This window comes from Pan troglodytes, chromosome 3, assembly GCF_028858775.2.
Source record: "Pan troglodytes isolate AG18354 chromosome 3, NHGRI_mPanTro3-v2.0_pri, whole genome shotgun sequence".
Lineage (NCBI taxonomy): Eukaryota > Metazoa > Chordata > Mammalia > Primates > Hominidae > Pan > Pan troglodytes.
The window spans coordinates 83,119,943-83,145,764 of record NC_072401.2 but is presented as its reverse complement, the minus strand read 5'-3'; the positions used below and the strand labels follow the sequence as shown (position 1 = coordinate 83,145,764).

General features: G+C 38.0%; 1 protein-coding gene and 1 non-coding gene across 5 annotated transcripts in view; both read right to left on the bottom strand.

Annotated features, from left to right (window-relative positions):
- TXK (TXK tyrosine kinase) overlaps positions 1-25,822 on the bottom strand; it is a 68,042-nt gene that overhangs the window by 17,481 nt on the left and 24,739 nt on the right. For all 4 annotated transcript variants that reach the window (XR_010156316.1, XM_016951783.3, XM_063808915.1 and 1 more), the window contains 5 exons: positions 20,953-21,007; positions 11,826-11,905; positions 10,760-10,887; positions 6,463-6,537; positions 3,178-3,349 (listed from right to left, as the gene is read on the bottom strand). Coding sequence is in view for 3 of the 4 variants with exons in the window: in XM_016951783.3 (XP_016807272.1) it covers positions 3,178-3,349; positions 6,463-6,537; positions 10,760-10,887; positions 11,826-11,905; positions 20,953-21,007 (510 nt within the window). In the remaining variant the exon portion in view is untranslated. The remainder of the gene's footprint in view (positions 1-3,177; positions 3,350-6,462; positions 6,538-10,759; positions 10,888-11,825; positions 11,906-20,952; positions 21,008-25,822) is intronic.
- LOC112209015 (U6 spliceosomal RNA) lies at positions 22,130-22,237 on the bottom strand. The gene has a single exon (XR_002943703.1). It is a non-coding gene; the product is annotated as a U6 spliceosomal RNA (small nuclear RNA).

The following is a 25,822-nucleotide window of genomic DNA, read 5'->3' as shown; positions in this document are numbered from 1 at the left end:
TGCCCATCTGCATGCTCCCCATCCTGTAAAAGGCCATGGTGGCTGAACGGAGAGCCACATCTCTGTTGCATGTCCTGCAAGTGGGGGCCAGAAAACTCTCCTGTTTCACCACTCGCTGTTGTCGTGCCTTTCCAGACCAAACCAATGTACACCTTACATGGATGGATTGATGTCTCATGTCTTCCTAAAATGTGTAAAACCATTTTTACATTTTGTAGGCCGATCACCTTGGGCACATATCATCAGGACCTCCTGAGGCTGCCATGGGCATGTCCTTAACCTTGGCCAAGTAAACTCTTAAATTAATGGAGACTTATCTCAGAAACTTTTTGGTTTATAATAAGCCTTCTAAATGTTCTCTTTCTTACCTATAAAGTTGGGATCTTAATAGAAGCTACCACTTGGAGTTGTGGTGAGGATTCATTAATTCATTCAATAATCCATAAATGTTTTTTAAGCACCAACTACATGCTAGTCATCCTTTTAACACTCACCAGGTTAAACAGGAGAAATAAATAAAAGGTTATATTATTAGAGAGCTTGCATGCTAGTGGGAGAGAAATAAAACAACTACACATGAAGCTTCAGAGTATGACAAGTACTTTGATGGAACTAACACAAGGCGATACAACAGAAAACATTTGGCAGGGGGTATGCCAGCTTAAACAGAGTAGTCAGAGGAGACCTCCTGAAAGAGGTAATATTTAAACCACACACAGAAAGGAGCTAATATGTGCAAAGCTGTATATACTCAGTAGATAGTATGTCAATGCATGTTAACTATTTTAAAAATAAATATATTTGCAATAGAATGTTAGAATGGAAGATTTTCTGCCTCACTTTTTTAGAAATCAGGGATTTGTGTGTGTGTGTGTATGACAGGGTCTCACTCTGTCACTCAGGCTGGAGTGCAGTGGTGCCATCAAGGCTCACTCTAGCCTCAACTTGCTGAGCTCAATTGATCCTCCCACCTCAGCCTCTTGAGTAGCTGGGACTACAGGTGCTCCCTACCATGCCTGGCTAGTTTTTTTGGTTTTTTTTTGCAGAGACAGGGTTTCACCATGTTACCTAGGTTGGTTTCAAACTCCTAGGCTCAAGTGATCCTCCCATGTTAGCCTCCCAAAATGAATCAGGGGAAATATTGTCCTCAAGATCCTGACCTCAAATGCCCCATCAGGCTTGTACCTTTCAAGAATTCTCTCATTATGACATTAAACATCTTCAATTCTTTCTTGTTTGATAGATATTCAAACATGTTTTTAACTCTCCCTGAATCACTTATCTCCCATTCATTCTTTTTTTATTATGCCTATTTAATCCAACACAGGAATACAATTTTTGTCCTTTAGGTATAGAAAAACCACGGTAGGATGCAGATATCTACAGGAAGCAAAGGCAGATAGAGATAGGTGCCTGGGGCACCTAGGGACACAAAAACATCATTGGGAAGCTGGTGTCACTGGGAAATTGTGTTTGTAACAACTTCCCTTGGAATTCATTCTATTGTAAGTGAATGGAAAGGATATTTTGATAGGACCCTCAGGGTATGGGTTGAGAGCCCCAAGGGATATACTTGCTCTGCCTTCGAAAGAGAATGGGTCCAGTTAATCGAGAATGGGTCCAGTTAATCGCCTCTGATTGTTGTTTGCTTGTTTTTTTGTTTGTTTTTCTAGTTGGAGTCTGCAAGTGTGGGTCAGAACTAAATTTCTCTGGAAAACAGAGCAGAATCTAAATAATGCCATCTGGAGTTTTTCTTCTTCACAGCATTGCTGTTCCTCTAAATAAATGTTGAACAAATATTTAAAGAATGTTAATTTGAACTATGGTCAAATTATTGGCCTGTCCTGGTCCTGCTCAGGTTGTTACAGTTAATGAGCCACAGAAATGGGTTCAACTGAGTCAAAATGCTGTCCTGGGAAATCACAGAAGAGTTGTGTCCAACGGTCTACAAAGAGCCACTTCTTTTAAAGCTCTGGACCCTTATGTCCTCTGAAAGCAAATACTTTTTTATCCTTAAAAAACCATTAACTCTTTTTGGCCACTGGAGGATGCCCTTTCAAAAGATGAGTAGTATATCACTACTAAGACACAACCACCATTTCTGCTTCTGGGAAAAGGAAAAAAAAAAAGAGTACTTGTAAAGCACCTATTATTGAGCTGAAAAGAACACACTTGCTTGTCACTGATACCAACAGGAGGCAGGGAAATACTAGGTAGAAGCGGGCAGTTCCCCAGCAAAATCCCCACCTTCAAGCCTGGAAACCTGCTGCCCTAAATGGGAACAGGCATTTTTATTTTTGTGCTCAGATGCTGCCCTTTCCAAGACTGCTCTAGCCTGCCACACCCCTGTACTCTGCCCATATAAACCCCAAGCTCCATTGGCAGGTGACAGAGCAGTGCAGCAGAGAAGAAGAGAAGAGGAGGAGTGTCTAAACATTGAGAGGAGTTCTGCTGGGGCCAGTCAGAGACGAGATCGGCTGCAGGATGGTCAAACTCCCAGGGAAGATCATCTTCCCACTCCATCCCATTTCCAGCTCCCCATGCATCCCGCTGAGAGCCATCTCCATCACTCAATAAAATCTCTGCATTCACCATCCTTCAAGTCCGTGTGACCTGATTCTTCCTGGATGCCATACAAGGACCCAGGTATGAAGAGGGCAGGATGCAAAAGGCTGTCACCCTGACTTTCCACTGAGGTGGTTAACACTTAGCCATCTGCAGACAGAAAAGCTAAAAGAGCATTGTAACACCTCTAGACACTGTCATGGGGCCAGAGCCCAAAAGCACTCACCCTGGCTCACCTGCATGCTCCTCCTCCCGTAAGGGATTTGAGCACACAGCGGCTGAGTAAATGAGCCACCCTCTTCACAAGGCGTTCTGCAAAGGTGTCAAGGGAATTCTCCTGTCTCATCACTTACATAAATTCTCTTATTTAATTCACACATTGATCCAGTGAGGTAGGTACTTTCATCCCATTTTATAGATGAAGACATTGAGGCTTGGAAAGGTGAAATAATTCACCCAGGTCACACAGTGGTCAAATAATGTGCCTGGGTTACACAATGAGCTTGAGCAAAGTTGTGACACAAATCCAGGTGTGGCTGCCTCCAAAGCTCATGTTGTTTCCATGACACCAGGGCATGGTATGATATTTATCAGGGTGTTGTTTATACATACATCATCACTTTGGCCTCTTCAATGAAATCCTCTTCAGACATGGAGCCTTCATTGATGGCCTTGATAGCTACCTGGATATGTGACCGCCATTCACCTAAATGGACCACTCCAAACTGACCGCTTCCAATCTCCTTTATAAAAGCCAACTCAGATGGATCTATCTCCCACTTTTCTGAAAAAGTAAAACATCCATGTTACAAGTAGAAAGAAAGACTGTTAAAATATTAGGGCTGGAAAATGTTTAGGAAGTACCTATTATTTGACAGAGAGGTTAAAAAATGTATAAAGTGGAGAGGATATGAAGCCATTTTAATACTCTCACTGTGGCTTAAACGTAATTCAAGAACTCAAGTTTCAAAACACAAACTTTATTTATTTGGTGATGTTTGTATAACAAATTAAGGATAACAAAATGCACTCTCTGCTCCCAAAGAGAACAGTGAACACACTTCTGTGCCTTTCTAAACTAAACCTACCAAAACTAGACCTGGGACCCAAAATATTTATGTTCCCAGTCTGGTTTTTTTTTCCGGGTGAGTAAACTTGTAAGGCAAATAAAACTGTGATTTCAGTTCTTCCTGTTGGTCTTCTCACTCCATCCCTAAAGGGCTTTTCTCCCTTGATACTTTTTCTTCTTAGGGAAAAGTCCAATGAAATCATCTAATAAACAAATTCAGTGTTAGAAATCTAACCCACATATATCTAAGAGTATAGCTGAAGTGAAATTTTTACTGTATATTTCTCATTTTATAGAAGCAAATCAGGAAAAAATAAACTGTTTTTAAAATAACCCTCTTGAAAACTGTATCAAACTTAATGGTTTAGTGTCTCCTTTTAATACAGCAATACCACCATCTGCTGGAACTTTTGAATAATGCATTTAAAAGAATTGGAAAATCTGATAGTCCCTTCTACCAGCTATGCAAAGTATTCCCCCTCCCTATAGAAGGTATGCTTTATTTTATTATTATTATTATTATTTTTTTTTTTTTGGAGGAAGGGTCTCACTCTCTCACCCAGGCTGGAGTGCAGTGGCGCGATCTCAGCTGACTACAAGCTCCACCTCTTAGGTTCAAGTGATTTTCCTGCCTCAGCCTCCCAAGTAGCTGGGATTACAGGCGCGCCATCACGCCTTGATAATTTTTTGTATTTTCAGTAGAGACAAGGTTTCACCATGTTGCCTCGCCTGGTCTCAAACTCCTGAGCTCAGGCGATCTGCCCACCTCAGTCTCCCAAAGTGCTGGGATTATAGGCATGAGCCAGCACACCTGGCCTCATAGGTATGTTTTAAAAGTAACATGGGAGGATATACTCATGGCCTTGGAATTGGCATAAATTTATTCAACAGAATATAACCACAAAGAAAAATATTGATAAATTATACTTCATAAAACTTCTGTTCATCAAAAATACCCCCATTAAGAAAGTAAGAAGTTAAGCCACAGAAGATATTTCTAAAATATACAACCAACATAGAATTCTTATTCTGAATATAAATAAATCAACTAGAGAAGACATATACCCTAACTTTTTTAAGGGTAAAAAATGTGAATGGAGTATTCTCTTATGAAGAGAATATCCAAATGGCCACTAAGCCAAATTGATAAAAATAATTAGTCATCAGGGAAATGTAAATTTAGACCATAATGAGATACTACTACACACCAGATTAGCTAACATGTAAAAAAAACCTAGAATAAAATATTGGCAAGGGCAAAGGTATGGAGCCACTAGAACTTATATATTGTTGATGGGAGTGTAATTTGGTATAAGCTCTTTAGAAAACTGACTGTATCTACTAAATCTAAACATATGCATAGCCTATGACCCAGCAGGTCTACACTTAAGCACATATCCAACATACGCTGGAATGTAAATGTGCACTTAACTTCATCAAAACACACACAAAAATGTTCTTAACAATATTATTTGTAAGAGCCAAAAATTGGTAACAACCCAAATGGCCATCTACAAGAAGCATGGCTAAATCAGTTGTGGTATGTCATGCAGTGTAGCACTGCACCACAGTGAAAATAAACCAACCCCACCCAGGACCATGGATGAAACTCACAGATGTAATGAGGTGAGGAGGAAGCCAGACACAAAAAAATGCAGTGTCCGATTCTGTTTATATAACGTAATCAAACCAGGCAAAACAAATCAAGCTATAGACTTATGAGTTGTACACTATTCTATTTGTTTTTAAATTTTTTAAGTTTATTTTTAAGAAATTAAAAAGAATCATGTTTAACTTAAGTAAATTGTTAATGGTAGAACTTTGTATTATATATACTATCTGTGGGCCAGAGGAATAATACAGGCACCCATAATAGCCAGAAATCTTGCTTCCATCCCACTTAACTTAATGAGATCCTGAGTCCCAGTTATTTTTTTCCCAATATATTGTGTTATTAATTTTTTCAGTACATTCTGAATCCCACTATTGAGAGAAGTTTAAAGGAATAAAATGTCACCAAATTAGAAAATAGGATTCCCTGGCACTTATTTATTCTCACAGATTTACAAATACCACATTTGCTAGAAAGTGGTTCAAATTGAACTTTGTGCATGTTCTATTAGAAACAAAAAAAAAGATGAAGACGATACTTTCAGCAGCTCTTTTTAGTAGCTTCTCTTGGAGAGGAATCATTTCCCAGGCACCCTTGAAACCAAAGAACAACAACCCAAACATCCAAATAAAAAGAATTGTAATTTATCAAAAGGGTGAAGATTAAGGCTCCTGGTAATGTAACAGTGAAATCTGAAGTCAAACGGAAGCATTTCTCCCCAAAGTTTAAATTGTCCTTATGAGATGCACATATTTAAACATCTCAGAAGGGTGATGTAAACTTTGAGAAGAAATGTTTCTAGATAGACATTTCGGAAGTGCTGAGAGTTCAAAGAATCAATAGGGAACTAGATTCTTTTTTTTTCCTTTTTTTTTGAGACAGAGTCTCACTCTGCTGCCCAGGCTGGAGTGCAGTGGCATGACCTCAGCTCACTGTAACCTCTGCCTCCTGGGTTCAAGCGATTCTCCTGCCTCAGCCTCCCAAGTAGCTGGGATTACAGGCATCCACCACCAAACCCGGCTAATTTTTTGTATTTTTAGTGGAGACGGGGTATCACCATTTTGGCCAGGGTGGTCTTGAACGCCTGACCTAAGGTGATCCACCCACCTTTGCCTCCCAAAGTGCTAGGATTACAGCTGTAAGCCACCGCACCCAGCCAGGTAGATTCTTTACTACTGGATTTGCTATTTTACTTCAGCATGTGTGCACACTTTACCGTAGCTAAACCCAGCTGTGGCTGGTAAACAACTGCCCATCAGCCCAACTGGATATCGGAGACGAGTCATGAGACCTAAGGAGAAAGAGAAATCAATATTTCAAGCCTAGTTGCTAATATAGAAGAAAGAATGAAATATTCTAGAAGATAGTACCATTCTTTAAATAATTAGACAAACAAAATTCATTCTACCAGTTAGTCAGCAGTTTGCTTATTTTCCCACATTTTCCAAAAAAATATATACACTCATTGTATACAATTTAAAGAATCTAAGAAAGTATAAAGATGACCCTAAAAAATCCCTCAGAAAATCTTAGTATTCACAGATAGATTGTTATCATCTTGGTGAACATTTTTGCAAAAATCACTATGTGCATAATTGAAAACATGAACACATCCAATATACTTTGCAGAAATATAAATATTTTGTTAAAAGCTTTTTGCACTATGCACGTAATTGATATATGTCATTGACTATAAACAGAGCTTAAATTTATTTCCAAGATTTCACTATTATAAAATATGCCATATGTCCTTGAACATACATTTGTCTGTACTTCTCACAGGTCAAAGCGTGTCCAGAAAGGATGTACTAATTTATTTAACCACCAACGGTGTTGAAGTGTGCCCATTTTGTATAATCTTTGTTTATTTGATTTTTAATAGCATGGTAGAGTAAATGAGACTTCATTTAATTGGATTAACATATAGATTTCTATACATCAAATGTCTCTTTTTTTTCTTTCAGTGACCCACTTAGGCATATACCTTACGTTTCAACTTAGTTTAATAATCATTTATTATTTATTTGTTCAGCTAACATTTATTAAAAGCCTGGTATGTGCTTTCAATAAAAGCTTTCAATAAAACACTATCTAGATGTTGGGAGACAGTAGGGAACAAGACTGATGATTCGGTCTTGCTCTCATGATTACATTCTAGTGAGAGGAAGAGAAAATAACAAGTGCATGCACACACAAGAAAAAGTAGATAATGATGATTAAGTGCAAGGCAGACCGGATAACATATAATTACTTTAGAGTGGGTGCTCAGGGAAGGCCTTTCAGACAAGATGACAGCTATGCTGACGTTGATTGATGAAGAGCCTTCCAGGTAGATGGAACAGCATGTGTAAATGCTGGAAGACAGAAACGAGCTTGACCAGTGTAAGAACAAAAAGAAGCACATATTAAGTGCCTATTGTGTGCAAGGCACTCTTCTAGGTAGATTCCCAAAGATCCCAGCAGATTCCAAGATGAGTAAGATGAGGACTCTGCCCACAGGGAGCTCTATCTCAGTGAGAGAAGACAGGCAGAGAGAGGCCATTCTAAGGTGAAAGGAATAAGTATTGTGCTGGAGATGCATATAGGGTGCCTTGGGATGTAGAAAAAGAGCACTTGACACATTGTTGGACTCGAAGAATTCTTTGGGAGGAAATGACTGAGATGAAACTAACACATGGAGTTAACCCATGGGGAGAAACTATGAAGGACTTTCTAAGCAGAGGTAACGCATGAGATGAAACTTAGAAATGTGAAGCATGATGGTGGGTACTTGAGCAAAACTCAGGAGGTAGAGCCAGACAAATTACACTGCAGAGGTAAGCAGTATTCTGGGTATGATGGGCCTCATAAGCCACGCTAGGAAGCATTACATTTTCCTGCAGGTGAGAGGAAGCTATTGAAAAGTCCCAAGTAGGAGGACACAGTCAGATTTACATTTCTTTTTCTTTTCTTTTTTTTTTTTGAGATGGAGTTTCACTCTTGTTGCCCAGGCTGGAGTGCAATGGTGTGATCTTGGCTCACTGCAACCTCCGCCTCTCAGGTTCAAGCGATTCTCCTGCCTCAGCCTCTCGAGTAGGTGAGATTACAGGCATGTGCCACCATGACTGGATAATTTTGTATTTTTAGTAGAGATGGGGTTTCACCATGTTGGCCAGGCTGGTCTTAAACTCCTGACCTCAGGTGATCCACCCACCTTGGCCTCCCAAAGTGTTGGAATTACAGGCATGAGCCACTGCACCCAGCCAGATTTACATTTCTGATAGATCACTCTGGTACTAGCAGAATGGATTAAGGGGAAATCAATATTGGAGGCAATAAGACCAGTTAAGAGGCTACTGCAGTTGTCCAAGTGAGCAATGATTAGGGCAGCACTAAGAAGGTAGGGAGAGGCAGGGATCTATAGGAGACACATTTAGGATATGAAATCAATTGCATTTGATAATTAATCAGAAGTGAGCTATTAAGAAGCATCTATTTAATTCCTATGCTTCCAACCCCTACAAGGGGCTGGATGATGCTAGTATTATCTGAGAGAGAGAAAAGAAAGAGGACATTTGGAGGGAGAGTAATGGTGTAAGACGAAGCATCCTACTTCATCAGTGAAGTTCAGGGCCTGCGGGATTGCAAGTGCCTTTGTCTACCAGACAGAAGATTATGCAAAGGGAGATGCCTAAGGTGAGAAGAGTAGTGATCAGGGACAGATTCTGGAGGAAAACCAATATTTAAGGGAAGAATAGAAGTAGGGCACATTGGGAAGATCCATTAGGAACTATTGAGTTAGAGAAGGCCAAAAAGGGGTGGTGTCAAACATCGAAGGAGCAACAAGTGACACTGCCAAATGTAGCAGAGAGGACCTGAACACATGCGAACTAGAAAGCACCACTGTACTGTCAATATAGGGGCCACTGGTCAAATATGGAGTGTTGAAAGCAGAAGACAGATCATAGATGTTTAAAAAGTAAATAGAAAGTGAGAGAGTGGAGACAATGGATGTGGACACATTTTTCCAAAAGTGTGACTTACAAGAGCAATGTGTAAAGGGAGAAAGAGTTAGGGCAGCAGGAGGAGAGTTGTTTTTGTTTTTAGGATAAGAAAGTCTTAAGGATGTTTATAGGGTTAAAAGCTAAAGGGAGACAGTCAGAAGAATGGAAGAGATACAGGAGAGAAAGGAACAGTGCATGGCAGGTAAGGGCAAGAGCACAGGCATGCCCTCACTACTACTGGAGGGAACGAGGATGAGAGGGCATGGGGACAGAAGAGGAGACGGAAGTCGCTCATGCCTGGTGACTTCACTTTTCCTAGTGAGGTACACAGACAGGGGATTTGCTAATAAGGCAGTGGTTAATTTTGGTAAAGGAGTCTTGAGAATGGTAAAAGTTTGAACAGGGAACAGGAATGGATGCTCACCGTGACTCTAACACCTAGTTCAGGTTAAAGCCCTCATCTAACCTCATTTAACCTTTCACCAAAACCACTCTTTCTTTTTTCTTTGGAGGAAGGAGAAAGAGGAATGTAAAGGAGAAAACTCAGAACTGACATCTTGACTCTATCTCTAGCTACAACAAAGACCTTTATTGCCCCACCCAGATATTTTACCCTCACTCCTTAACCAAAATTCCAGTGAATAGCCATGTGGATGCATCCCACAAGTGGATAAAAATGTCCTTTGATATATTCCTGATACTTAGAACCAGTGTAATGGAAAAGTGAGCTCTTTCCAAAAGGAATATTTGTCAACACTTTTCATGAGAGAAATCTAAAAAAAGAAGTGCATGACAAGCAGTCAAAATAACATGAAAAGTTACAGTGGATTCTGAATTCTGCAATGCTGAGATAAGAAGATTCCCCATGGGCTCAGAGTGGTTCAGCACAGGTTGGGCAAGGGCTGACGGCCAGAGAGGTGATTTTAATTGTGGTGGAACTTTCTGGGATCCTACATCTTTCCACAGATGATAGGTTTGCACAAATAGCAATTATTGCAAACAATGGCTGGGGAGATGGGTTAAATATGCCTCTGGTATAGTTAGGCTAAACTGTAACTGTGAAAGGCTGTGTTCTCTGTGACTTTTTATATTCTCCAAACAAGAAAGAACAGAGAGTGAGAGATATAAGGGTAATTTTCTATTACAATTGTCTAAAGTAGAGAGCAGATTTATGGGGGCAAAGGGAAAGAAGCATCATTATTTAGGGTATTTGAAATCTTATTACATTTAGCCCTATGTAAATTTCCAGAACAAATGCATAATGATTGATGACTATTTGCTTCTCTGTCATCTATCATTTTTCTAACCTGGTAGAAATATAAGAAATTGACCTACCTCTTGCCCCCAACCAACCAGAAAAATGAAGAGGCATCAATAAGAAAGATAATTGCTCAAAAGATAAGTTGTACTTCAAGCTTTTAAACTATTTCTACAGGGAGATTTGCTCCTGTTGAGTGCCTGATACCAAAGATGCATTGCCCATCAAGGGCATGGCTCCCTGACTCACCCAGCTGGAAGTTCCCCACTTACCGGCTGCATTGTGCTGGTGATACCAGATTAACTCAGGGATTGATTGAAAGGCATGTCTTTCAGCCACATACCACTGTCCTGAGTCATTCTTTTTTATCTGATAATGTTTTATGGCAGCCTCCGTACTTCTACAATCAAGAAAATGTGAATTACTAGAAATGTGAAAGATCAATTTGGATGTAAGCCAACTCATTAAACAACAGGACTCCAGTTCTAAAACTCATCCTAGCAACACTACACTGAGAAGTAGATTGGCTAAATTCAACAAGTGCCCCCCCATGCCAAGAAAATTCCTCAACTACATTATTGGGGCCTTAGATTCAAACGTAACTTCAGCCAAAGTTGTCTGAGTGACAAGACCAGTGTTCAGAAAAGTAGATCTCATAATGAATACATGTAAGTACATATTGAATATCAAGTATTGGTTAAATGAATGAACACATGCACTGTAAGCAATTGGAGATGGGAGACAAGAAGGGAGGAAAAACCAATGCCAGGTGCATTAGTTAGTAGGTTACTACTATGGGCAATTGGGGCTCAATACTTGTAGGAACCTAGGAGAGACTGGGGAACACACCTCACAATTGTCCCACTGAAGTGCAAAGAAGCTGAGATATTTATCCACCAACTCCCATTCTCTTTAACCTAGCGTTGCTCCTGGGATGTTACCTCTCAGGCACTTTCAGCCTAGCCACGGGGCCCACAAGTTCCCACAGCCAGAGAACATCCTCAGGCAGACAGACACAGGAAGCTTTCTGAGTGCAAGAGACTTTTCTGCAAGTGAATCCCAGAACAGACCAAGGGATATGAGGAAAGCGCCCAACAGCGTCTACTACAACTAATCTCCCCCTCTTTACTTTATGGTTGAGAAAAGGAAGACGGGAGAGGTTAAGAAACTTATGCAATGTCACACAGAGCATGCTAGGGATATATCACGGACTGGTTGGTTTTTCTAACTTCCAGGTCAACAATCTTTTCCCTAAGCTAAGCTCTCACTAACATTCTCTATGTGATGGAGACTGTCCCAGGGATTATTTCTATAGTAACCAAAATCACAAGTGCTTACCTTCTAGCTCCCATAAATACGGAAATTGTGTAGGATCCTAAATGTCTTGAATCTCTGACAATAAATGCACCTTCTTTAGACTGCAAAAAAAAATCATTTATTGAATAAGTCTATTCCTTCTTAGAAAGACAAACCTACAACTCAGGGATGAAAATCAAAGCTATATTGACTTACCATAAATAAGTGACCTGCTATATTATTAATATGAAGAATTAGATTGTCTTTACAAGTACACAAAATCTTATCTCCCTTATAGATTTAGAAGTCACACCTATAAAATAAATTGTAATTGGGACATGCATTTATAATGTACTTTAGAATACTGTTACTGATTTTTCTAAGAAAAATTCTCTATTTGAAAACCTTGTACCCTACTGCTTATTTCTGTTATATTGACCAGGATAATAGATTAAAAATCACTGTAGAATAGGAAGAACACTAAGACAGACTGACCGGATTGTACTTTGGAAGAAGAGCAACAAGGTGACAGGGAGGAACACAGCTGGGCAAGCAGGGAGTGGGGAAGGACACCAGAGTTCACGGGAAGTAGAAAGAAAGAACAGATATGGGGGAGTCTGAAAAGAAAAGCAAAAGGAACCATATTAGTTGCAGTAGGGGTATGGGAAGATAAAAAGAAGTGGTAAAAGGGAGAACATGATAATAAATCTGAAGTTATGTTATAAATTAGATTCCTATTAACATTCTTTGGGAGATGCCAATAAAGCTGTAAATTGCTTTCAAAGAATCTTGAATGTTGCATTGTTTAGATTCGTTTGTTTGATATTGTAAAATGATTTAGCTTTACTGAGTGTGCTTATGCTCATGAAGAGGGAAAATACATCTCAGAATCTTGTCAAACCCATAGAAGCACTTATAAAGTGCTGGCATTATTTACACTGTGCTTGAGAATTGCAGAACCCAAATAGCATGGTCTGACCCTCAAGGTAAACGTACTACATTAAGTAGAGTCTTCTCCTTCTCATTCCAGATATTCACCCAGATATAAGCCTTATTCCCTGGTCAAATTGTTTTAACCAAAGAATCTCCTGCAGCCATTCGAAATAATAAAATCTAGCTTTCACTATATTCCTACGATGTACAAGGGTACTGTTACATACCACAGAGGACACAAGATGTAAAAGACAAAGATGAAAAAGTAAAGTTGAATGTATTGTGTATATGTATATAATACACACAAACAAGTATATATAATATGCATATAAAGTTGCATATGTAGTGATAGCTTTATAGAAACAAAGTAGAAAGTGTACAAGCAAGATTTCCTGACTACAAAGCAATAAAACCAGAAATTAATAGCAAACTGAAAACTAAAAAAGCTCCTATCACCTATAGATTTTTAAATTTTCTTTCTCTTTCTTTCTTTTTTTTTTTTGAGATGGAGTCTCGCTTCATCACCCAGGCTAGAGTGCAATGGCATGATCTCAGCTCACTGCAACCTCCACCTCCCAGGTTCAAGCCGTTCTCCTTTTCTCCTGCCTCAGCCTCCCCAGTAGCTGGAATTACAGGCACATGCCACCATGCCCGGCTAATTTTTGTATTTTTTGTAGAGACAAGGTTTCACCGTGTTGGCCATGCTGGTCTCGAAATCCTGACCTCAAGTGATCTGCCCACCTCAGCCTCCCAAAATGCTGGGATTACAGGCGTGAGCCACCATGCCCGGCCTTTTAAATTCTCTTTCATATAGCTCAAAGAAATTCAAATAAAAGCGAAAAATATCTAGAAAGTAATAAGGAAACATCACATATTAGCACCTCTGCTATGCAGTTCAAGCAGTACTCAGAAAAATAAATTTATAGTCTTATTACTTATATCTACAAGCAATAGCAATAAAAATAAGCATATTCAACTCAAGAAATTAGGATTAAAAACTATAAAATAAGCCCAAGTCAAGTAGAAGAAATAAATTAATAAAGACAAAACAGAAAATAATAAATTATTAAAGTAAGAATATAATATGACTAGTAAATTCAAAATATGGTTGCTTAGGGAAAAATAATAGATAAACTGCTAATTAACCTAATCACTAAATAATGGTGAAAATCAATCAAAAATAATAAGTCACAAGGAGAAAATTATCAAGGATCCAGTAAAAATTAAGGAATTTACTTGATTCTATACAATAAATTTGGAAACTCGAACGAAATGGATAATAAACTAGTAAGACATAAAATTTATCAAAATTGAATGCAGAAGAGTTAGGAATCCTAATGGACCTGTTGAGTAGAAAAATTGATTGGGTTTTTAAAAAGCTACCACTTTTTTTTTTTTTTTTTTGAGACGGAGTCCCACTCTGTCGCCAGGCTGGAGTGCAGTGGCGCCATCTCGGCTCACTGCAAGCTCCACCTCCAGGATTCAAGCGATTCTCTTGCCTCAGCCTCCTGAGTAAATTCAAACTCCTGAGGAACTGGCACTACAGGCGCCTACCACCATGCCCAGCTAATTTTTGTATTTTTAGTAGAGGCGGGGTTTCATCATGTTGGCCAGGATGGTCTCGATCTCTTGACCTTGAGATCTGCCCGCCTCAGCCTACCAAAGTGCTGGGATTATAGGCGTGAGCCACTGCACCCAGCCAAAAGCTACCACATTTTTTTTTTTTTTTGAGACGGGGTCTCGCACTGTCGCCCGGGCTGGAGTGCAGTGGCGCCATCTCGGCTCACTGCAAGCTCTGCCTCCTGGGTTCACACCATTTTCCTGCTTCAGCCTCCCAAGTAGCTGGGACTACAGGCGCCCGTCACCACGCCCAGCTAATTTTTGGTATTTTTAGTAGAGACGGGGTTTCACCGTGTTAGCCAGGATGGTCTCGATCTCCTCACCTTGTGATCCGCCCGCCTCGGCCTCCCAAAGTGCTGGGATTACAGGCATGAGCCACCACGCCCGGCCAAAAGCTCCCACATTTAAACAGTACTATAGTCACACATTACAATGTACTGAACCTTAAAGAAAAAAATGGTATAGAGATGAAACTATGCCACAGCACATGACATGAAAAGAAGAAAAACTTTTCAGTTTGTATGTAAAAAATGAGCTTAATATCAATAATCAACAGCACAGCCAGAACTGTGCACAAAAGAGAAAACCACTGACCAGTCTTATCAATGTAAAAATTCTAAATAAAATGTTAAGAAATAAATCCCATGGCACAAATGAATGATATACCATGACCAAGAAGAATTGCATGATGAATGTAAGAATAATTCAGTATTTGGGATTTTATTAATATAATTTATCATATTATTAGGTTTGTGCAAAAGTAATTGTGGTTTTTTCCATTAAAACCACAGTTACTTTTGCACCAACACATATAGCAGCTCTAAGGAGAAAAACCACATGAACATCCCTAGAGATGTTGAAAAGCCATTTGACAAATTTCAACTTCTAGTATCAATTTTTTAAAATTCTCAATAAAATAGGAATGCGTGTGTACTTCCTTAACACAATAGCACTTACTCACTTTAGTCTCAAATCCAGCATCGTGCTATATGTGGAAATCATTCCAAATAAAATCTGAAAAAGGGCCGGACGCAGTGGCTCATGCCTGTAATCCCAGCACTTTGGGAGACCGAGGCAGGCAGATCACTTGAGGCCAGGAGTTCGAGACCAACCTGGCCAACATAGCAAAACTCTGCCTCTACTGAAAATGCCTGTAATCCCAGCTTCTTGGGTGACTGAGGCACGAGAATTGCTTGAACCCGGGAGGCAGAGGCTGCAGTGAGCTGAGATTGCGCCACTGCCCTCCAGTTTGGGCAACAGAGCAAGACTGTCAAAAAACAAACATACAAACAAAAAAAAAAAAAATGGGAAAAAAGAAATAATGCCCACTACTATCATCACTGGCATTTCATACTGTTCTGGAGACACTAGCCAATTCAACTTAGTGAGACGCAAAAATTAAAAGTACTATATTAAAATTATAAAAGAGGAGCTGAAATCATCACTGTTGGCTGCTGATTGTATACTGGAAACCCAAGAGAATCAACTGAAAACCTACTACATAAAACATGAGAATTCACCAAAATTATCAGTTACAAAATTAATTCACAGAAATAAAAAGCTTCATAAGTAAAAACAAGATACACTCATTTATGACACCAACACAAAAGATGAAATACTTTAAGATAAACTTAAAAATAAACGTGCAAAAGTTGTACAAAGAAAACTCTAAAATGCTCCTGAAGAATACAAAAATGTTTGCTTTTCTCATTAGGTGTTTAATATACCTATGGTTATTTTTCCAAGAGGCATGAATTTAATTTTAATTTTTTCTATATGAATATCAATATATGGGTTCTAGAACAAATGGATCCCCAAACCTCATTGATTTGTAATGCCCGAAAATTTTTTCCCAAATTAATCTGTACATTTAATGCAACCAACCAACAGGAAGATTTTTAAAAATGAGACAAGGTGATTCTGAAGCTTATATGGACAAAAAATATATATTAATACATTCAGAATATTTCTGAAAAAGAATAATGAGGGAGGCTAGCCACACTAGAGACAGCCTCTGTACTTAAAACAGTGTAGTAGTCCTCTATGAGGACTGATCAGTAAAACCAAGCAGAAAGCCCAGATATAGTCCAAAATAGGGATTTTGTTTATTAAGACAGTGGTATCTCAAATCAGCGCAGAAAGGTGGATGTTTGGTAACCATCCAGAAAACAATAAAGTCAGATCCATATCTCACTCCTTACATCAGGAAAAATTACAAATGGATCAAAGATAAAAATGCATAAAATAAAACCACTAAAGCGGTCAAGAAACATGAGAATTTTAATAGTCTTCAGGCCAAAAGGCCATAAGACAATAGAAAAACTGCAGGAAATAACGCCACATGTCACAAAGGGCTGATTTCCTTAATATAGCTTCATAGGTCCTACAAATTCTGAGAAAAACATCAAAAACCCAATAGAAAACTATGCAAAGGATATGAACAAAGAGTTCACAGAAAAGGAAATACAGACATATAAAATTTAGCATATAAAAAATGCTTAGCATTCCCAGAATACAGGAAATGCAAATTAAATCCACACTGAGATGAGGTGTCAGAGAGCAAAGATCCAGATGTTTTCTATAAAGTGCTATCTGAAAAGGTTATGGGAAAACAGACTCGCTTACATTTCTGGTAGGCATATAAATTGATACAACTCCTACTGAGGACATTTCAATACCTGTTAAAATTAGAAATGTATATTTCATTTGACCCAGAATTTGCACCTTTGAGGATTTATCCTACAAACCCATATAAATGGGAAAAGATATGTGTATAGGTTATGGATGGTAGCATTGTTTCAACAGCAAAAGAAATGTATACTATTTAATTTTCATAATGAAGAATTGGTTTTAAAAATTGTGATATACTCAAACTAAGGAACACTATGCAGGTATAAAATGAAGGAGGACATGTTTTGTGTACTGATGTGGAAAGATTCTAAATATATATCCTTATGTAAAAAATATATATATAAAAAAATGTATATAGTATGCTATCGTTTGTGTAAAAGTAACAACACAAGAAAATATATTTGAACTTACTTGTGTATGTATTAAATATCTTGGAAAGGACACAAAATAAACTAATAGTAGTTTTTCTGTGGGTAGGGAAATTGGTGGCTTGCAGACAAGATGGAAGAAAACTTTCCAAAATCTTTCGATTTTGAACCACATGAACATACTCACTATTGAAATATGAAATAAATAAAAATTATAGGATATTGCCATGAATTGTTTGTGCAATAAATTTGAAAATAAATTTAAAATAGGCAATTCTCTAGGTAAATATAAATTATCAAACATTTCAAAAAGAAAAGGAAATTCAGTCAGTAGTCACGTATCTACCTGTTTGCAAAAGCAGCATATCTGGACTGTTACAAGACAGTTATAGTAGCTAACCAACCAATATAAACTATTCCAGAGATTGGAAAGAGAGACAAAGCCCCATCCCTTAACTCATTTTATGATGTTAATGTAACCTTTATACTAAAACCAAAGAGAACAGAAAATTATAAGCCAGGGTCCCTTTTGAACACAACAGGATAAATGCTGAATAAAATATAAGGAAACCCAAACCAGAATATGTATTTTAAATGCCTTATGACAAGTAGGATTTAATCCAGGTGTATTTTTAAAATAAAAATTAGAAAATATATAAATTAGAAAAATATTTTTAAGATACATAGAAAAAATAGGTATATTTTAAATATCCCATGCTTTATATACACATACACACTCATTTCTGATAAAGACCCAGATGTGGAAAGCAAATCCTTAATACATTTAAAAGAGGATAGAAATCCATTAACTACTTCAAGAGGAAGAAACATTTCTTATACTAAGAAAAAATAAAAGCGCAGATAATAAAGGAAAATTTGAGAAATGTGACCACATTAACCTTTTTAAATTCTATGCAAGAAAACAATATAAAGTTTTCCTAAAAGCCAGAAACCAGAAGAATATATTTACAACATATAACTGACAGAAAAGATCGGTATTCAAAATATTACTTTTTTTATTTTTTATTTTTTTAATTTATTTTTTTGAGATGGAGTCTCGCTCTGTCACCCAAGCTGGAGTGCAGTGGCATGATCTTGGCTCACTGCAATCTCCACCTCCCAGGTTCAAGCGATTCTCCTGCCTCAGCCTCCTGAGTAGCTGGGATTAGAGGCGCCTGCCACCATGCCTGGCGAATTTTTGTATTTTCAGGAGAGACAGGGTTTCATCATGTTGGCCAGTCTGGTCTCAAACTCCTGACCTCAAGTGATCCACCCGCCTCGGCCTCCCAAAGTGCTGGGATTACAGGCTTAAGCCACCACCCCCAGCTGTATTTTTTAAATATAGACTTACAAGTTTAAAAGGCAAGCACTATAGAAAAATGGACAAAAAATATTGACAGGCATGTCACTGAAGAGTAAGCTCAACTGGCCTACAGACACTTCAAAAGTAACTCAGTTGCACTGGTAATCAAGAAAATGTTTGAGAAGGTATACAATTTCTCACCCAATTAATTGAAAAAAAACTGTGAAACTACTTGCCACCTGCTGGCAAGAATGTTGGAAACCAGTTTATCTCATTCACCACAAGAGCGTAAATTAGTATAACCGTTTTGAATCATGTTTTGAAAATATCTAATAACGTTAAATCTGCACATACCCTGTGACCACATAATTCCATCTCGCCCTTGTGTACAAGATGACATTTATAAGAAAATTCACTGCAGCACTGTTTGTAACAGTAACAAATCAGAAACATTTTGAATGTTTATCCACATTGAATACAATTTTATATAGTCATATGAAATATGCTAATACACAGTTAAAGGAATGTATTTGATCTATAGTATATGTACCCATAACGGTACTTTGAAAACATAATGTTTAACTAAAAAATCAACATACATATGATCTCCTTTTTGTCAAATGGTAAAATAAATAAAATAATGTTATAGGTTGTTTATGTGCCTGCATATATGATCAAAATACAAACACATGGACAAAACAGGAACATACCCTTCTACTGCGATTGCCTCTAGGGAATGAGAGAGGACCAAAAAGATGAAGGGGGTGGGCTTCAACTGTATCTGTAATGTTTTATTTATTTTTAAAATGTCATGGCCAAATTTTAATATTTGCCATATCTGGGTTGCGGGCCTGTGCGTATAATTCCCTGTTCAAGTCTCTGAAAAGAGATGAGACCCTTGCCTTGTCTGGCTTCTTGTCAGATGCAGAAGCTCTTATACTGAATCTGCACAGCCGAGTGATTTGGGCCATATTACCTGTGACCAGTGTGATAACTGTGGACCCCCTCTGGGACTTTCCTTCTCTCGTTCTGCCCACCTGTCATAAAATTTTTTTTCTCCGTGTTGGACCTATTAATGTCACCTTACAAAAGGCCATTTGCTGTGACCATACCAGGAAAATAGCATATTTTCTGCCACACTCAGTTTCCTCCAAGCAAGTGAGGCCTGTCCAACCTCCATCCGTGGTCACCTGAGGATGGGCCTGTGTCCCTCATTCTCTGCCTATAGCCCCTGCTATGAAGTAGGTCTTCATTGTACCCTGAGCCATTACTGGCATTGAGTTTTGAGTTACAGAACTGATTATTTCTCATTCGCATTTCTAGATTTCCTCAATATCCAACAGCAGAGCAAAATGACACACATACTCTTACCTAGTTTCTAGTTCTGACTCTACTTTTACCCACGGTTAATGTTTACTGACAGTTGGAAATTTAAACTATAGGCAGCTTTGTGTTGGTTTGACCTAAATGAGCAGTTTTGATCTCAGTTTCATATTTTGGCTATTCTACTCTTTCCTTTGTTTCCAAAGAACAAAGAAACTGCAGCAGCATGTATTTTTCTTTGTTTGTGTTTTTAATGAGTCTAACCTAAGTTCCTGAGGATCAAGTTTATACTTGACTGCCTTTGATGAAAAGGTTATAAAGAGCAACTCAAATACAGGACTCCAGACTGGGCGTGGTGGCTCACACCTGTAATCTCAGCACTTTGGGAGGCCAAGCCGGGCTGATCACTTGAGCTCAGTAGTTCAAGACCAGTTGGGCAGCATGGCAAAACCCTGTCTCTATAAAAAATACAAAGAAACTAGCCAGGCATGGTGGCATGCCTGTAGTCCCAGCTACTCAGAGGGCTGAGGTGGGAGGATAGCTTTAAGCCCAGGAGGTCAAGACTTCAGTCAGCTGTGATCGAGCCACTGCACTTCAGCCTGGGTGACAGAGCGAGAGCATGTCTCAAAAAATATATATATATTATATATAATATTATATGTTATATATATTTTATATATATATATATAGAGAGAGAGAGAGAGAGAGTCCATTGGCAGAATGCACCTTGGAGTGAATGCAGGAGTCTGCATATGTTCGAGCTGAAATCCTTTCAGGAGAAACGTATTTCTGAAATTATAATGAAAGTTGATGGAAAACATGATCTAATACAAATATATCTGATTTACAACTTTACATAAAATATATAGTTGGGATGTAATGATATTTTAGAACTAGAAAAGACAAGAAATAATATACTTTTTTAGTTGGTTAAAGTCTTTATAAGTACTTCTCAGAAATTTTGAAAATGTCCACAAATACATTGAATTACCTCTTGTCTCAATAGATGTTCTGCCTGATTTCTGGTAATGTTTCTATGGTACCACCTGTAAAAGCAATAAAAATGATTTTTAAATTTTATATTCAATTTTTTTAAGAAAAAAAGTGCTTCATTTTCTTCATTTTTAAGAACTTACTTCAGAACTGAGCTTAGAAAGTTGAGTGTTTTTTTAAATTCAGATAAACAATAATATACTATTGTGGGTTAATTAAGTTTAAAATAATTTTATTTTCAAGTCAATATCTAGTTTATTCTATCATATCTCAATTCAGCTTCCAATATACGCTTAGTATATCATTATGAATGATTTAACTTCTTATAAATTTCCATGAAAGGTATGTGGTAAATCATCTTGAACAAACACTGAGTTTTGGCAGACAAACTAAAAAAATACTCATTTCTGTCTTTCCTCTCAGAAACTTCCTATTTACATGTTTTTATAGGTGCTTTGTTACCCCTTCCAAAAATTAAAGCCCATTCTTACTTTTCTGACACTCCTAAGTATATTACGTCATAGTATAGTCAGTAGTTAGTAGATGTTCTCACTTACAAGTGGGAGATAACAGGGGGAACACATAGCCATAGAGATGGAAATAATGGACACTGGGAACTCCCAAAGCAGGGAGGATGGAAGTGGGGGTGAGAGTTGAAAAATGACTTATTGGATAAAATGTTCACTATTTGGGTGATGGGTACACCAGAAACCCAATACCCACCATTACACAATATACTGTTGATAAAAAAAAACTTGCATGTGTACCCTCTAGATCTAAAATAAAATTTTTAAAAAATCAAAAAACAGAATACATGGAACAACCAATACATGAACTTGCCTCTAACACCCTCTCCCACCTCATCTCTCTCCTGAGTCTCCCCTCACTCACTAAGCTTCAGTCTCATTGGAATTATTTCCTTCCTCAGATTCACCAACCCCTTTTCTGCCCCCAGTCATGCTGTTTTTCTCTGCATGAAACATGTAGTTAAATGACTTTAGAATATCAGAAGTACACACAGTAAACATAATTAATACTGTAAGCTAAACATACAGTTTGATATGATAATACCTAGTCAGTAAGCAAATGTTGTACAGGAAGGAGAAAGAAAAAATGGTAGAACAAAAGAGAGAGAAAGGAAAACTGAAAGGCTTTCATTTCAAAACAAGACTTAAAAAAAATTTTAATGCTTCATGAATTTGTGCGTCATCCTTGCACAGGGAACATGCTAATCTTCTCTGTATTGTTCCAATTTTTAGTATATGTGCTGCCGAAGCAAGCACTCAAAAACAAGATTTTTAAGAAAGTTTTAAACTTAATCTAATATTGCCAGATAGAAGTATGTGACAAATTCAAGATCTTTTAAAATAATTCGGAATTCTATCAGGCAGGAAAGAGATAGAACGAATGGAACTTAGAGGAGGCAAGAGCACAGTATTTCAGAATTTCATCTATTTAAATCAGATTATAAAAGTTAGAAGGGTTTTTTTTTTTAATATGTAAGTAAAACTGTAACTCTTAGACAACTCTTAGACCTAGACAACATTGATTACAACTAAGACCAAATGATGTGTATGAAGGAGTTAGGGACAGGAATCCTATCGACATTTTTTTTTTTAATCCAGCACGTCCAGCTATGGGTGAGTAGAAACATCCTGTATGTTATGTGAACACCTCTGGTCTCATGTCCCAATCTTAGACTTCTATAAGTAAACAGTATTGTGTTCTTGAATTTTTGATCTAGAAACCCCATTAGATCTGAGAATGTAAATCTGCTTCTCTTAGTAAATGACTTTCTAACTGTGAGAAGATTAAGGATTCCGTGTACAGATAATGAGATAAATGAAACTCATGCTTCTGTAAAGTTCAGGAATAATCAATATGTTTGGTATTTAAAATATCTATTATTTTAAGAGAATCTGGCATATTAGATATTTGCCTCTGATTTAAAAGGCATAATTAATTTTAAACTTGTTATCTGAAGTTGAAGATAATTTGACTTGTTTTTAAAATGATATTTGTACAGTTAAAAGAACTTGATTTCCCACATTTATAAGTTTAGTTTATTAGATTTCCAGGATCATTTAAAGACTTGCATAGGGCTTATTACAATTGTAAATTTGCCCTGTCAGGCACGTGAAGTACTTTGGAAGAAAACTGAATTTATTCAGTTTATTAATGCAAATTAAAAGTTTCCAAAAATTTAATTAACTGAGCTTATAAATAGGACTGATTGTTTAAGGATATCTAGTATGTTGAGTTTGAATTAAGCTGATTGTTCTTACTTCTTTAGATTTATATATAGTATACCAAATTTTATAAGTTGAATTTGAGGACTTTCTGAAAACTAGGTTTTTACATTGTAATGTTGATAATTCGGATATTCATTTAAAGTAGCCATAAATCTTTCTATGCACAAAGGTTCCTCTGAAATATCAGAACTCCACATTGACACAGCATTCCTTCCACCATACCCCACCCTCCCCCCAACACACACTACCTGCTACCACCTTTAGACCTCAAGTCACTTCCTCAGAGTCAACCCAACATCCCCCATCTGAATTACATCCCCTGCCCTGTTTTCTTCCACAGCGTCCAATACTGTTCCTTCAAAACACTACAGTTTATTTTATTTTTTTCTTCAACTTTTATTTTAAGTTCCGGGGTACATGTGCAGGATATTCAGGTTTGTTACATAGGTAGATGTGTGCCACAGTGGTTTGCTGCACAGATCAGCTCATCACCTAGGATTAAGCCCAGCACCCATTAGCTCTTCTTCCTGATGCTCTCCCTCCCCTTGCCGCCCTCGCCCCACCCCCCGCCCCAGGCTCCAGTGTGTCATAACACTACGATTTAAAATTGTACATTTATGGGCCGGGCGCGGTGGCTCACGCCTGTAATCCCAGCACTTTGGGAGGTAGAGGCGGGCGGATCACGGGGTTAGGAGATTGAGACCATCCTGGCTAACACCGTGAAACTCTGTCTCTACTTAAAAAAAAAAAAAAACCGGGCGTGGTGGTGGGCGCCTGTAGTCCCAGCTACTCAGGAGGCTGAGGCAGGAGAATGGCGTGAACCCAGGAGGCGGAGCTTGCAGTGAGCCGAGATCACGACACTGCACTCCAGCCTGGGTGACAAAGCGAGACTCTGTCTCAAAAATAAATAAATAAATAAATAAAATTGTACATTTATTTGTGGACTTAGGGTTGTTTAATGTCTGTTTTTCCCCAAGAACTGTAAGTTCCATAACTCTGTATATTTCAGGTTGTTATATCTGGTACATCGTAAGTGTACAATAAATACAGATGGAACAAATAAGGTGATTTGAGGACTGAAGTAACGAAGGAGTGTTGAATGCCTGTAAATACCAGGCAAGGTAGCCCAAACTGTAAATGTTTTTCCTGTTAGTTTCATAGTTCATGAAATAATAATAATCACTAGAATGTATTGAACATTTATTATGTAACAGATAGAATAGATATTATTTTCTCTGCTTTTCAGATCATTCAGAAGTTTAGAGACATTAGGTAACTCTGCCCAGAACCAAAGCACTAGTCAGTGCTGATGCCAGGATTTGGACCCAGGTTGTTCCCATTTCTATACACATGCTCTAGTACTTCAACCTAGGGCAGTAACTTTTGTACGGTCATTAGAACAGTGCTTGGCACATAGTGATCAATAAATTTCAGTGATCAATAATGATAGCTATTTTATCTACATATTAATAAAGCTGTTTTTAAAAACAGCAATAAAATGAAAAATGAGTTTTCTCATAATTGGAGTCATTTTAAAAAGGATGATTTAAAAAAAAACACATATATAAATCAAGGCCCAAGGAAATGAGGTAGCAGTTGTAACCCCAGAGTAGTTTAATTCAGATGATCCAACATCCACAGTATAAACAGGCTGTTATAGCCAGAGCCTAGGCCTTGTCTAAACAGGGTAATCAATGAGCAAATTAATGAATAATGAAAGGGTGGAAAGTAGCATTCCTAGGTAGTGAGTGTCCATTCACTAACCACCAGGCACTGTGTTAGCTACTTTCACAAATGTCTCCTTTAATCGCTTGTAAAATCCAAATTATATGAAAAAAAGTCTCATTTTTCTAATTTTTCTGAGCAAGAGATTTTCATATAATATCTGTAAATACATACAAAATCTCTGACCTGGCTTTGCAAGAGGCCTGTTTTTGTTGGTCAGCTTCAGCTCAGGATAGCAGTGAGACCTCATGAGGACATGCTCTTGAATAGATAGCTGTGGAACTGCTTTTTTTTTTTCTGTCCTTTTTTTATAGAGATAGGGTCTCACTATGTTGCCCAGGACGGTCTTGAACTCCTGAGCTCAAGCAATTCTCCCACCTCAGTCTCCCAAAGTGCTAGGGTTACAGGCATGAACCACCATGACTGGCCTCTTTTGTTTTCAATTTTTAAAAATTGCCATGCTAATCTTTGTATCATTCCAATTTTAGTATATGTTCTGCCGAAGTGAGCACTTTGGAACTGTTTTCTAAGGAAGGTGGGTTCAGTCACCTGAGAACTTTGATTTACTGGAGATTAGAATCTTGGGAAGGGCTAAATGGCTCCAATAGAGACAGGAGGCCAAGTGAAGGTGGGAAAAGAGAGAAGAGATCCTATGATGGAGCTGAGGAGAGTGACTGGAGAGAGAACAGAAATAGCTACTGGAGAAATCTCATAGAGTAATGTAGATGAGTCATGTGTCCTGAAGTCATCTCCTTCTCTCCTCCAATAAAGTCTACATTATCCACCAAAGCTTTTGAATTTGAATTTGTTTTAGGAGAGATGTACTGAGTTAGGCCTCCAGGTGGGCTTTATTAGTAGCAAGACCAACCAAGGAGTTTCTCTCATTCAATT